Source organism: Bacillus rossius (assembly GCF_032445375.1).
Source record: "Bacillus rossius redtenbacheri isolate Brsri chromosome 9 unlocalized genomic scaffold, Brsri_v3 Brsri_v3_scf9_2, whole genome shotgun sequence".
Classification (NCBI taxonomy): domain Eukaryota; kingdom Metazoa; phylum Arthropoda; class Insecta; order Phasmatodea; family Bacillidae; genus Bacillus; species Bacillus rossius.
This window is the reverse complement of record NW_026962013.1, coordinates 36,112,986-36,128,920: the sequence shown is the minus strand read 5'-3', so window position 1 is coordinate 36,128,920 and position 15,935 is coordinate 36,112,986. Positions and strand designations below refer to the sequence as shown.

Here is a 15,935-nt window from a genome sequence, read left to right as displayed (position 1 = left end):
CTTTGAGACTGAAATTTTACATGTACTATAATCATTGTAATTAACTAATTTTTTAGGGAACCCTTTCTTACATGTTTACCAAACTATCTGGCCAAAGTGGCCAATTCTCCTGACAGGAAAAAATTAATTCTATAAAGTTTTGTCCAGGAACATAGCATAGGCCTATTTAATACTCAAAATGTTTAAATACATAAACACAGACTGTAAAATTCTAGACACTATTTGTGATGTAATATTTAAGTAATGTGTATATAATCTACTAAATAAAATTTCCACTTCTGTAAAGCTTATGCAGGAATCTAGTGATTGCTGTATCAAGTATCATGTACAGCTTTGTGTGTGTACCATGAAATTAAATAATTAGTAGAACAAATGCACTCATTTAACAAAATAAAATAAATTTTTTTTACCGAAATATAGCACAGAAATCCTATAATTTATTTACCGAAATCAGGCAGTTTTATTTACCATTTTTCATGGGCTCTAGGTCGATGACAAGAGAACCTTCCCCTCCAATCCTCCCAAGCCGTCACCCCCACCACTTCGCAAGATAACGTATTTTGCTCCGCCCATCTACTAGCTGCAGCACATGGCCAGTAGCCCAGCATGCTAAAAATCTTTACTAGGGAGGCCCCTTAACACTCCATCCCAGGAATACAAATACACCCTGGTTAGGTAAGCCAGGAGCCTTATATTAAGCTGAATCTCGGATGTAGTTTTCACCATTTTGATGTTAATTAGTTTGTATCTTATGTACATATGTATGGTTACTAGTCCCAAGTGCTAGAATAAGTAGTACCATTTCAGGACTATGCCTCTCAATAGCTCGAAACACACTAGGAACTACTAACACAGCCACCAAGAAGTCTTACTAGGCCATGACTTCAATGGGGTAGGCTGGCCAGTGCCTTTCCTTCTCTGTAGCCTTCAATGCCCGCCAATTGTGTATTACATTAACCAGTAGAAAAATTGTACTACAACATAAATGTACCTTCAGCACTGACATACTGAAACAGTTGTAACGCCCCTCGTGCCTCAAAATTGAATTATTTTAAATTAATTAAAAAGAGCCTTGGAAACTTGCTGGGTAAGAATAATAAGAAAATAAGTTTATTGACCAGAGGTGGCACGAGGTGGAGAACAAGACAATTTGGAACTCCTTGACACAAGCAACTTAGGAGCTGGTGGATCGTTTAAGGGAAGAAGGTAAATCATAAATAAATTAACACTACACAAGTAGCTTGGTCTATAGGTTCCCTGTTTTATTTAAAAATGTAAATAATGAATTCTGTTTTCATTTGATTTGGCATTTATAAGTTTCCCAATTAATAATATTAATCATATACTTAAGTTTTTCGAGAACGGGCCGGCCCTATATTAGTATAACAACACATAGTACACATACTCAACTTTACCAACAAACAATTACATAAACAAAAATTTACAAGTATTACACCAAAACTCGATTCATCCAATTATTACATCGATGATTGGTTTTATCCATTCTACATATTCTTGAGGAAAGCACTGTTCGCTGGTAGGCTATTCTTTCGATTAATGTAGTTCGTAGCTAGAAAGTGGGGGGGGTTGTTGATTTTACATTACCACCCGGGTCTCCAAAAGATAACGTCGGGTCACAGAAACCTCTTCTAACGTGACCCGCAGTGGAGGTGCAGGACCACGAGCTGGGAGCAATTTGTCTCTCCAGCACTTCGACCCTGTCTGAAACCCAAATCAAATTCAAAACGAATTAGACTTGCTTCCAGACAGTCCTACACCGTCGGCGCAAAAGGCCAACAAACGGGAATGTGGGGGAAAAGGCCGGATTACTCACCAAACAGGGTGTAGAGTTCGGAGCTCACTAGGTGTCTCGCGCCGACATCAGGATGCCGCGGACCGAGAAGACGCGGATGCGCGAACGAAGTCGAAAATTTAGAAAAAAAATAAAAAAATTCTAAAACTTAAAAATTAGAGACATGACTTGAACTAATTACTACTACTGACCGACTACTGAAAAAATGGGATCACATCCCATAGATCAACTGACTACATCTCTTCTGCACCCGAAATCGCAATTCCCGCGAAAAACCTCCTAGCGCAGAGGACGTCGAGAAGACGTGGTCAGTAGCCGCGATCAAAGGACTGAGTGCCCGAGGGCGGACGAGGCTTCCAATTAAAACAGCGCTAAAGCCCTAGGGAGGAGGGGGGAAAGTTCGGTTCTAAGCCGAAAATTTCCGAAGGAGTCCGAGGTGGGCGTGACAAGAACACGACATGCGCGCTCTCTACCGGACCGAAACGAAGGCAACGAACAATCGACTTCTACAGGTCGGGAGGAAGAAGCATAGGGCCATAAGGCGTAGCGGCGCTGCGCTCTGGCGGTGTAAAGGGGAACTAACAGAGGCGGTGAACTGACTCGCCGCCAGGTGTCACGAGTGTAGTCTCAGCTCGCTGGCCACCATGGGTGAAGTTGTTTTTTTCTGCCGCTAGGTTTCGTGGAGGTCTCTTTAGGTCTCTTGGCTAAGTTCATGTCAGGTCACTGCTCCTGGATTTCTCAGAACTAAAGTGATGTGGAGAGAGAGGGTGGGTGGGGTTACAGAAAACGCCACTCCGCTGGGAACACAGCTCCACTGGATCCCCATGCGTGACGAGAAATGCTATTCTCAGCAGGTCTCTACAAGGTAGCAGCTTGCAGCCCAGAAGATGCTCTATGCAGTTTTGGTCATGCAGGGAATTAAAATTACAAACTCGGGACGTGACTGCAGGCGAGAGAAATTTCAACCGGGCTGACCATGTCCACATTAGACAGCAAAATATCAGATTGGCCCCCTGGGAAGGGGCTTCGGTCCACTGGCACAAAGTTTAAATCCGTGGCGTACACCGGCCTAACAAAAAGTAAATCACCCCCATTAACAACCAGATAAATTTAAAAAAATAAGAAAACCCCAAAAAATTTTAAAATTATAGAAAAAATTAAAAAAAGGTGACAAAATGCCTAATTTCCGGCACACTGTTTGTATACAGCTTATATATGAACATTATTTTAAAGGAACGTGTTTAAATGTAAAATGTGGAAATATATATATTTTTTTCTCAGTTATTTTCAATAATTCTTTAGTTAGAGAGTTATTCTGTACTCCTGAGATACCATTTCAAGTATAACATCTGATTTTTTCCTTAGTTGACAGTATGTAATGGGATATATTAAGTGTGTGTCATGAAAGAGAGATAAATAGTATTACCAAAATGAACATTCATCCCAAGGCCCACCAAGAGGGTTCAAACACTGTACTTACAGAAGAGGGAGAGACGTGTTTTAATATGTTTTGGCCAGTGATGAAATCCATGTAGTCACGGTAGAACACCATGGGGCCACACATCAATGTCTGGAAGCACATCAAGAAGCTGAAGTACTCCAGCATCGTCGGCATGGTTCTGTAAACAGAACATTACAGCAAATTAAACATACGCAAGATTGCGTTCACCAGCCAAATGTGACAAAATAAGGGGCAAAAAGAAAAAGGTTTAATGTATTTGAAGCTGATTCCAACTAAGAGCCATGCAGCCACAAGAGACTATATGTATTTGGAGGTTTGCTCGCATTAAAAGCACAAACAAGTTAACGATTATTTTTATTTATGCCAACTAACACTTACTACTTAGTCCTTAATTTTGTTGAGACTTGTCTCTGCTATTGTTTTGGGCTCACAAGCTTGATTATTATGAGCAGCTATGATAAATGCAACAAGCAGAGATTAATTTGTACAATCAATTTTATACTGCAATGTTTTTGAGGCCGTGTTCAAATACGATTGCTCCTAGCAAGTTGTGGGGACTGTCACTATCCTTTGTCATTACAGGGAACAGTGACACACTCTAATCTGATTTAAAATTGAGTATCACGAATATTGAATATTTTTTCTAATTAAATTTTAACAAAGTTCACATGAGTCCAAGAAAAATTTATCAAAAATACAATAAAATAAATTAGAGTAATATACATGGAACCATAACAAAGAGGAGTAAAAAAAGGAAAAACAAAAAAAAAAACTGGTAATGCATTTTCTTGAACCAGTAAATTTAAAGTTTAAAAGCAGTTTTGTTGATCTGGTTACACATATGCATAAAATAAAATATTAATAATTTTAAAACAATCATTATTTGTTAAATATAAAACAATGTGTGAATAATGTTGTATTAAACAAATTACCTTTCTCATCTTCGTTTCGTACATTTAAAAAAAATTTTTTTGTGAATGAGTCCAACATGGTTAGGACTATATATTTGTAACAAATAATTTGAACAAAAAAAAAACTTAAATTGAAATGTTGAATCGAATATCAAATTATTCACAAATATCTAATACTTTTTGAGTACTCGCAGATGATTGTGAATAACAATAAATTCAACAGAACCATTATAATAGACATATTTAGATTAATGACATGCTAATTACTTAATTATATATAATTCTATAAAACAATTATTTTTGTTACCAAAAACCTAATTTCAAACAGTTGTTTAAAATAGATTACTATTGACATCAATCCCACTAGTTCATCTATTATGCGATTCTCTAATGAATTTACACAAAGTTTTTACAGACACAATATTGTTTGTGTGTTCAGTAAAAAAAACCTGACTAATCTTAATAAAATGTTTTGAATTCAATGGTGTTGTTTACCAGACTGTGCTAGAGTGTTTTTGTTCTTGGTATCAGTTCTGTTGTTTTAAAAGTGCACAGTTCATTTCAATAAGAATTTTAACTAACCAGCACAATAAATGATAAAATAATCACCCTCCAATCTTACATTGGAATACAGTAGTGTCAGTGTCGATTTTGATCCGATTTGTGATTCTTGAACTATTTGTGTTAACACTACATGCTGATGGCCCTGGCAAATTGAAATGTTTTACTGCTTACTTCTATTGTGACTGGAGTTGCTGCACACAAAAATACATTTGAATGGTACATTTCAAAACAAAATACTGCGGAAGGTCTTTAACCTGGCATTTTTAGGACCACAGCCACACCAGATTAGAGATTTTTCTGTTCTCTGGATCATCGATCATCAGTATAGTTTTAACAGGAGTCAAGAACAACAAATGTGACAATGTGAAATGTAACAACAGTAATGATAAACTCTGAACTAAAAACACCCACAGTGCAGTATTGCGACCAAGAGGCAAAGGTCAAAAGAAGAAATCAACCTTAAAAAATCTAAAGACTAGTGGCTGGACTGGTGCCAGATCACACAATGTGCCAAACCATAGAATCACATATTTAACACCTTTTACAGTAACTGCATTTTAAAGTTATGGATTTAAGTGTAGTTCAAGAGCCATTCATCAACATGGATCAATTGAGAGCAAAACAATTAGAGTCATTTCAAACAAAATCAGGAGCAAAATACTAGAAATGACATGATAATTAACAATTAAGGAAGAATATCTAAATACCATGGACTCGCATAGCACAAGTTAAAAATGTGAATTCATGTAGTGTACGCTAAATATTTATGTCTCCGATTGACGCGCTATAACACTCGTACAGAGAAAGCTGTACTGGATCTACCATGGAAAGGCCTTATACGTGTAAAAACAGCTTGTGCAGCTGCTTGCCATGTTTTTAGGTACGGGCAGGGGCGCAACAACAGGGTGGGCAAGGGTATTTTGCCCCCCCTCTGAAACCGTTAAGTGGGGGCAAACGGGGGCAAAGAAAGTGCTGTGTAATCAATTTTTAGATAATAAAACTGCTTAAATAGCACCATTTTCCACCTTGAAATAAAATTTTCCCGGGGGAGGACCCCCTGACCCCCCGCTTCAATAGGGGGGATCGATGATTCTTTATAAAAAGGTATATTGCACCCCCTTTGGAAATTTAGTTGTTGCGCCCCTGGGTACGGGAGTCAGGCATTAATTTTAATAGTTACTTTTCCCACAATAATTTTTATGTTACTTGTATGAATACCCAATATTATGTTGGTTAATAAGCATTAAGATCATAGTGACCCATTTTCATAAATAAGTGGTTTCTTTTTAATAAAAATAACTTTTCATTTAACATGATTGAGCAGTTGATGAATAAACAAACATTTTTATCATTTTTTAAACGCTTTATTTTTATTTATATTCCATGCTACGCACATGATAGGTAGTGTTACATCACACTGTGTGAGAGAGGTGAAAGCCCAGAACCGTGGGGAAAATTATTTGCGGGAATCCCGAATATTTACTTTGTAGCCAATTAGAAGGCATCTTCACGGGGAAAGTCCTTAATTGTGAACTAGAATGACTTGCAGTAGCAAATGAGAGCAAACCACGGATGGTAAAGTCCCCAGATATGAATTTCGTAAAGTGTTTTACAGCAGTCGGTCACTGCTTGGTGCTTGTGTGCTAAAACGCATGCAGAGGGGGTTGTAGCAGGCCCTGCTGGTTAAGGGAGATCAGCACAACACAGGAGTGCAGTGCACAGAGGCACAACTCACCAGCCTGACAAGCTGACACTACATAGGAGCTACCAAGCTCTTATCTTAAGTTAGTCCCTGTTACCAATCTCAGAATAATGCACCAACCAGTCAGATTTAAAGATACCGTGTTTTCTCGCATAACCGTCACACATTTTATTCTAAAATCAAATTTTAAAAGTAGGGGTGTGACGATTATGTGTAAATTTTTTTGTTAGATAAAGTTATTCATAAAAACAAAACAAAACCCATTCATGGAAAGTACGTTTATTTAAAAAGAGGAAATATAAAAGAGCATGCCAAACAATTTAAATTAATAAGAAATACAACAAAAAACTTTCTTCAACTTTAAATAGAAAAACATCTGTGATCCAAATGCAAGCCGAACAAACGCGTAACTACCGTAGTACACAACACGAAAGAATTCGAGCTATCAAATGTAGTTATCTCAGCACCGAATAGAGAGCGTGCGTCGCATGCAATCGGCAAGATATCGATATTCAGCTACGTGTGCGCGCTCTATACGGGAAGCAACATAACCAAACAATGATTGCAACGAGCGCTGGCTAGTTATGTACGCGGTACACCGCGGCGACACTGACAAACTGATGAAGATTATAATGTTTAAAAAGTCTTTAAAAGATAATTTCCATGTCAGAAAACTTTGTATTTCCGTTAATTAAATAAGTGGTAATGTCCGAATAAATATTGGACTTCTATTTTAAAAAACGGGAAAAATACCCACACAAAGCGCTCGGAATCTAATACCGGAACCAAAAACATTATGCGACGTTTACGAGAGAGGTTTTTTAATCCAAATTTTGACGCCCTAAAATATGGGTGCGATGATTACGCGAGTGTGATCATTATGCTATAAAAGAGGGCATGTTTTGTATTCAAGAAAATAATTCAAGAAAATAATACAAAAACATTATTTCGCACCATTAAGTATTTAACGGTTATAAAGATATTTCATTTTAGTTTATCAAACTTATTACTGTTATTGAGGACATATATAAAACTATTCAAAATGGTGGTTACACTTTTACACTTGATTTTGATTTCTGTGGCAGTTGCTTATAACCTTACGCACATGTATACTTATGTGGTTTTCGTCACTAGACAACTTGAAAATTCTAATTGAATCAATTTCTAAAATTGAAAATGTGCCGGTAAAATGTTTTGTGCAAGTTGAAAATAATAATAATCTCCCTGAAATATGAGACTAATGAAAAAAAATAACAAGCCTATGTTAGAAAAAAAAAACGAAAATACATGGCCTGCAAAGATAATTTTTTTGAGCAGTAAGTCGATATTAAACGTATTAAAGGAAGGCACTAAAGATTTAACACAAATGTGTTAGTTATTGACATTAGTATGTAGTCTGTCTGCACTAATACGTATTAAAAATGTTTATTTTCTTATTATTTTATGGTTTTGTTTCCTCTCCTGTCTTTATTGGCTGAGGTTGGTCCATATACAGAGACCTACTACCATCCAACAAGTCATCAACATGGGAGTGATGTGAGTGATATGGGCCTGACCACAGACGCGACCGCAGCGAGACTCGAGACTCGCCTGATGGCGTGGTGCTTCTGGCTGTCCGTCAGCTCGCTGTCCTGCCGAGTCAGTCCGTCGTGCAGGCTGAAGGCCAGGCTCGTCACCTTCTGCGTGACCACCATCAGCGGCCCTGCACACAGGCACGAGTCAGTTCGCAGCAGCAGGCAAACCCAATCTCAGAACTCTTCACTCACAGCTGTACAAGGGTGGGCTCCTAGCAGTTGCGCAACTTCTAGAAGCTTAACAATCACGCCAAAGAAAAACAGTTCAACTCATTAATGTTTACACTGGTCAACAGAACAAGGATACATGGTTGCAAAATGCAGGAAATCATAAAAAATTTTATATCTACAATATAAACTTCTTTGACACTAGGTGGAGCTCAAAACAGAGTTTTACTATTTTCAAGATATGAGCATTACTCGAGCGATACAAAAAAATTAAAACCTACATTCACATTTATTATGTTGTTTAGGTATATTATTTTTAATAAACAATATAGAATTTAAATTCAATGTTAACAGTCACATGTAATAGTAAACATAAATTCAAAATACGTATGTTTATCACTCGATATTATTAAAAGTTTGCTTAAAATCAAAATCAAACTATTGACACTTTGAAGGAATATAAGACTATATTAAGGTTATGACTGCAGACACTAATAAAACGCTATGTGTATCTCTACAGAAGATCGGCCCAAGTGTGCGGAGAGCTGTCTGACTAGCGGCTACCTGTGATGTCGAGGGTGTACGACCCATAGTCGTATATCTGACGGTAGATGTGGATGCAGGACAGGTAGACCAGTGCCACGGCCAGCACCATCCTGCACACAGCAAGCACGCACCACCCGTGTGACTACAGCATGCGCTGCTCTCTAGCGCTAGCAAACATCACTACTCCGGCAGCAGTACTATTTCGCGAAGAGCCTATCAGCTGCACACTGTCGAGGATTAATGAACGAAACTATGAATCAACGTTGTTAGAGAAGGTGAGATGGGAAAGTGACAGAATTATAGGGGGAGATGGGAGAACTCCACACAAAACCCACATTTACATAGTTTCACTAAACTAAGCAAACCGACCTAGGTTACATACTTTTCTAAGTACAGACAAAGTTAACAATTTCACATGAACCAAATTATTTTTATTAAGTAATTTAGAATAAATACACCTATTAAGTCAAATCTGATGATTTTTCTCTAGTACCTATTATTGTATTCATTCTACTAAGCTGTAATGGTTGACTGCATATTTCCATACCATATTACATATTAGGTTTCAAGGTTTCAACATTATTTGTAGTAAATACGGACCACATGAAACTACTTTTTAAAAACTTTTTTTTACAAACATGGAAGTGCACTAAAAAATTATCCTTTGGATGCAATATAAGACACTAGTAAAGTCCAACACCCTAACATATGAGGGTAGGCCTAAGGCAAGAACTTGCCTATTCCCCTTTCCTCTACTTCCCCACTGGCCTCTAAGTAAAAAAAAAAAATCACTTTAATATTTGTATAGTAATTTATTTACTCACTTCCTGCTGTAGGAAGGACATAGTCATTTTGATGCCTGGCTAAGGAGAAAAATATTACTGGGGAATTTAACACAGCTGCACCATGAAGTAATGGATTCCCTAAAAGCACAATGCAAATGGCACGAAAATAACGTAACAAAATAAATTTTATCAAACCCTTTAAAACAAGTCTGCATTCTTTTAGGATATCCAAGAATCACAAAATGACTTGCATTCTCTTCCTGCTTTCCTCAATACATTGTGCAACAGCAGGTCGAAAGATCAGCCTTAACCCCTCGTCCCAGCTAAGGTCGACGTAGACAACTCCGTTTCGCCAAACATCACACAACATTTTGGCTTATCTATTACTATTATGGTGAGCAACACCAAAAATTATTTAATAATGTAATTCATTAACCAACCAACTCCTCCCTTATACCGCCACATTTCTCTTAGACTTTGCAAAAATTGTATTATGGCACATATGATTTTTCATTCAAAATTTTACAGAAATATCAGTAGATACACGATATCCGTAGCACGGTGACAGTTTAAATTTATTCTTGAACAGGGACGACAAATACTAGTTTCAGATTAGCATTTTCTGAATAACAGTAATTAAAATAAAAACCCTTTTTAAAAATAACCAGGGTTGTGCGAGAATGAGATTTAGGCCTCGAGAAAGAAAATATTTTTCTCGCGAGAAACGAGACGAGATTGAGAAATTTTTAAATAATCAAGATTTACTGTAGATATCACTTTCAAAATACATTGTTCTGTACATAAAACTGTTGTTTATCATATAGAATGTCAATTTAGTTGCCTGTGCACAACTGACATGCACCACACGTTATGTAAGCCTACACTAAATTATAAATAAACATTCACTCACTTAAGTAAAAGTCTAGTAGCTAACATGTTAATTGTGGTTCCCGTTGACTTATCGCCACTTTTTGTGTAATACTGCCACACTGATATGTCCACATCTTCCATTTTACCGTCAAAGTTTAATTTGACAGCAAAGTTTACTTCTGTTAAACTGTTCTATTCCCGCAACACTTTTTTTTCCACTTGGTTACGCCGCAGTTAGAGATAAAGCAGTATTAGGAAATTATTCTCATATTCCTAATAACATTTTACAGGCGTCACATTATTTATTCATACCCGCAGAGTAGGTTGCGTAAACGGGAAACTCTGGTACTGTAATGAAAACAAAGAAATTGATACTAGGGAGGCTTTGGCGGGATTCATTACTCGTGACATCTTACGACTGAGTGAAACAAAGGTGGAAATGGAAATGGGATGAACATACTATTTATTCTGCCTTTTCAACGGGTTTGAACACACACATTCACGTAATTTTACGTAATACAAGTGCGTGAATTGTTCTGCGTGTTCAATCCATTCCAGTCCATTTAATAATCACATGACTTGCGCAGTCTTTTATTGGAAATGAAATAAGAAACGGAACAGTGAAGCAGACTCGGTCTGGCAGCATGACCACCATTCCCTTTTGATCGTTAAAAAGTAAATTTTGTATTTTGCCGTAATAATCAACATTTCAGTATGCTATTAAACATTACCGAACAAAATATTATGACTAAATTAAAGGTAATGCTTTTTATAACTTTACCGTAATAACGTGTATGTAAACAAAACCAATTTTGTAGATTAGGTTCGAACGTATTTTATTATGTATTACGCTTATGTAATTTAAAAATTAAATACGGCAGTTTTTCTTTCAGGATAAATTGGAATTTCATATGACAGTTTTTATTCACAGTTTCGGTTGTTGATAAAGGTTTTGGATGGTTGACTATCGGCTAGTCTAATATCCCAATGTTTGCATCATGTTTGCTTTGTGTTCCGCCAAATCATTTTTCGTCCAAACAGGCAGACGCGTTTGGTATTTTTAAAACATTAAAACTAATATTGGCAGTGTGTATGTAATGTTCAACATATAAAAATACAACTATAAATATCAAATTTAGTTTCCATTCCAAATTGAGTTGTTACTGGTACCAAAAAAAAATTCTCGTTTTTTTTTCGAGAAATTATTTTTCTCGCTCGCTGTTCGAGAATGCAATATTTCTCGAAATTTTTCTCGAGTTTCGAGATCTCGCACAACACTAAAAATAACATATGTAAATTAAAAGGTACCACCTTGCCCTTATTCGAGAGTCGCTTTTTAGTTCAACAAGCTTTCAGATATACTACGCCTACTTACACCCTTTTCTAAAGCCTAATTATCCACATACAGCCTCCTTGTTAGTATAGGTTATAACAAGCTGCTTACTTCTGCATTATCCTTGGGTTCTGTGTTCGTATGATGATGTAGCAGAGTGCGGGGAGTCCTCCCAGGTGAACTGCTTGCCTGCAAGTACAGCAGTGAACACAATGGCCATCTCTGTTCATAGTTAGTCAATAAACAAAAAGTGTTACTAAATTAAATATGACACTAAAACTACAGGGGCAAGTCCATAAAAAAAATTAATTGCTGATAGCGTTATATACACAAAAATCTTTTACAACTTTCTTGACTTCTATTTTAAAAACCTTCAATTTCTGGTTTAGTTTCTACTTAATTCTTTCAAACCTAAACTTCAGTGTATTTAAAATAGCCAACTTATTAGCTATAATATTTTCACTGAAAACATGTTATGTATTTTTATTTTCAAGATTTCACATCTTTGGGATGAAGATAAGCTGCAGATTCCAGACAGCTGGATAACCTGGGCTTATGCTCAGTAAAACTGCGATTGGCCAGACCATCATCCGATCATGACTAAATACAGCTCGAGTCTGAATGGCCCTATATAAATACTTTGCCAGAAACATGAATTTCTGCACACTTCCAACACCACACTACAACACACCAGTTAGCCAATCTAACTCGTAGGGTAGTATACTTTCCTCCTTCCGCCGAAAACATAACTTTATTTATCATTGCAGTACAAGCCTGTGTGTCAAACTTATGCAACACAAAACACAAATTCCATCTGTCAATCAAAATGATTTGAAGAAATGTGTGGAGTGCATGCATCTGAAATAAAATGCACTAAGCGAGTTATAGAAACTTTGATTTCTGGCCTTGCCCCGGATGGCAGAATGATGGATCGGCGGCAGGTCTTAACGCCAAGCTGAAACCTCGGGCAGATCGTTATTTCATTAAACATTAGTCTTTACCCAGAAAAGCCAAGCAATAGAAAAGACTGTGGTCACAGAAGCCTACAATCAAGATTTAATAATACATGGCCGGAAATGTTAAGAAAAAGGAAAAAATGTAAAAACAATAAAGCAGAACAATTATCCTACTTGTAATAAATTCTTATCATAAAAACCCATTTTGAAACCAAAACCTTTCTAGATTTAATTCCTGGGAAATGTCTCCCAGTTTAAGTGAAATATGGCAACACTGCAGCAGGCTGGTACTCCTGCTTTCCCCACATCTGATATTCCCTCAGTGTTCCACGCACTGTCTCACTCCTTTGGCTGGTTCCAGATTCACCCCAGCTCTCTCTCTCTCTCTCGCCGCCTCTCGACCGCACCAGAAGGCAAGGTAACTGCTCGAAGAGCATTGCCGTCTCTCCGCAGCAAGAACCTACAAGCTCCAGCTGATGGTTCTCAAACTTTTGTAGTTGGGGTGCATTTAAAATCCTACAAATAATTGTAGGCTCACCATACACAAATTTCTCAGAAATATGTTATAATAATTAGGTCAAATATTAGAGACATATACGGAACTAAACTGAATCTTGGTAACGCACAATGATGAAATGGTGTACTAGAGTAACACACGTTTCTCTGAGAATGACTGGTCGGGTACTGACATTCCGAAGCAGAAGTAGCCGAGGGCAACGCCCCCACCCAGCCCCACGGCATGGCGAGTCTCCGGGCGAGTAGTCGACGGGTGCAGCGCAGTTCGAAACAGGGGCGCCAGCAGCAGCGCCAGGAACTGGCAGAACAGGTAGTTCACCTGCGACAGCAACGACCCTGCCCTGCAGCCTCTGCCACACCAGCACACGTTCCCACGCTCACTAAACAAATACTTCCCTGTATGTACAGAGGTTGCAACAAACGTTACCATCCAGCAGCAAGTGGGGTTAACATAACTACACTTCATGATAAGAGATCTACTAGCCTGTCTATAATGTCTACTAGGCTACAAACAATTGTTATAGAAATCCTAATCATTTTCTACTGTATACAAAAAAAAATAAACTGAAAAATACAAACAACTTTATTACTCCCACTTTGCTTAAAACTTATTTTAAATTAAAATCTATTAGGCTTGTAATGTTCTCTCAAGTCCCCTTGAACTCTTAATGATTAATGACCCTTGTATCCTTGACTGTGAAGTGTGCATCTTTGAATTGGAACACCTTTGGTAAATTGCATTTCTAATATGTAGTTGATTTTTGATTACCTTCAATATATAAATTCTATACAAAGAAAGCCTCAATATAGAATTTGTTTTTATACTCATTTCAATTCTGTACTGTAAAAATTATAAAATACTGAATCTTCCTTCTATGCAATCTAAGTAATTACTCAAACAAACTGTGTACACAAATCAAAATTTTTTTAACTTCCTTAAAAACAATATTTACATTTTTAGGCTTAACAACATAGTTTTGTTCTTCGCTCATGTTTCAATAATTCCAATTTACAAAAACTACAAACAAAAAAAACATGAAAAGCATTAAAAACCAATCTGGCGATCAAGAAGAGGATCCGAATGTTATGTGCCTTTGGTCAAATGTGTACTTATACATGTACTTCAACACAAGTTGAAATCCAAAACGACTCTTTTTAAAATAGTATTCAAAGCTGTACCAACATTCAATATATCACTTTTAGATATAAAAAATCAAAAGTACATTCTTCAGTGAGTTATGAAAAATCCTTTAAAATAAAACCATGCCTACATAAAAACACATAATATAACCTCAATTATTAAACACAGTCTAGCTTAAGTCAGCAGGGTACCGAAAATTACAAAACTAACTCTAAAAATTAATTTTTTTTAGATGTGTTTAAAATTAGTGGCCACTGACAGGGCAATCATGAGGGATGGATTTAGGGGCGGAAAGGGGGGGTGGGCGAAATCTTTAGGGCCTAGTTAAACTTTTTAAAGATAATTTTTATGTATGATTTTATCCTGAATTTTAATTGAAATTACAAGTTTACTGCTAATAGAATTAATTGTTACAAGTTAGGCAATATGCACAGTCACATTTGCAGCCTAGATTTTTTTTATCTTGGGTTTTAAAAAAAATTTTACATGGGTTGGGGGCATGACAAAATTATTTTCCCCGGGCCCTAGTTTCTTTCGACAGCCCTGACCATTAAGATGTTCCTTTTTGCTAAAATAGTTGGCAGTGTCACATGTTGGGCACAAATTTGCATGGTTAATGTGAGGAAAAAGCCTTCAGACCCAGAGAAATTATTGTACCAAAAAAATGTAGAAGGATATGATACACAATGGGTGCTCACAAATATTAATGAATGAGCTACATCTTAGCATTGTGGTCTTTATAAACAATGACAGTATGCACAGGTGATGAAATAGAAGTACTCTGAACCTGAAGGCACAATGTGTCTGCCACATTCCCCATAACAGGAAAAAATTTCATTTAGCTCCACCAGGAGGGGAACAAAATGATTTGATCCCCCCCCTCTCCCCCTCCAACAGCTATGGCTCCTGCAAACAGGGAAAACTTAAGTATTGCTTACACAAAATTGTTATTATCTGTGAACCATCTAAAGAGAGGATAAACTGACTGCAGCACATGCAGAATGAGGTAGCAGCAGGGCTTTGCTATGGCCACAAGCATATAGAATAGCCAGGGCAGTCGAGAAGAATGTGCGGGGGGGATCCCCAGAGCCCAGGGAGTTTCTAAATTATTTTAATACTTTAGTTTACCCAGACAGAACGACTCACAATGGTATTGTTAATAGAATTTATAGGAAACCATACAAGTATCCAATAAGTGCATGTTCACGTTTAAAGTTGTGGCCATGGAAATGTCAGTCTTTAGATTGTTTTTTTTTATTTTTAATTGTGGGATTTTAAAAGTAAATAAATTTAAATAATACAATAGGGGTCCTTATTTCTCTTGACCAAGAGGTTCAATGCCCAATATCTTGGTCCCACTGTCAAACTGTACTAAGTATTTGGGCAAAATTTGAGTACCTTGAAGTAGGCAACAGAATAAAATTTTATGATACACTAATAATGTAGATGGTGATAATGAATTTATAGTAAATGCATGATAGTCTTTATTCAACAACATTTTGAACAAGGTAATTGTTAACGAGAGCAAAATTTCCATTAAAAACAAATTCAGAAAATGTTACTTAATGAGAAATACTAAATTGCTTTTCCTCTA

General features: G+C 36.9%; 1 protein-coding gene across 3 annotated transcripts in view; it reads right to left on the bottom strand.

The window, feature by feature from the left end:
* Positions 1-15,935, bottom strand: part of LOC134542987 (lysophospholipid acyltransferase 6) — a 172,467-nt gene that overhangs the window by 31,778 nt on the left and 124,754 nt on the right. For all 3 annotated transcript variants that reach the window (XM_063387642.1, XM_063387639.1, XM_063387641.1), the window contains exons 3-7: positions 13,374-13,519; positions 11,840-11,917; positions 8,759-8,850; positions 8,043-8,154; positions 3,294-3,432 (exon numbers count right to left, since the gene is read on the bottom strand). In XM_063387642.1, coding sequence (XP_063243712.1) covers positions 3,294-3,432; positions 8,043-8,154; positions 8,759-8,850; positions 11,840-11,917; positions 13,374-13,519 — 567 coding nt within the window. The remainder of the gene's footprint in view (positions 1-3,293; positions 3,433-8,042; positions 8,155-8,758; positions 8,851-11,839; positions 11,918-13,373; positions 13,520-15,935) is intronic.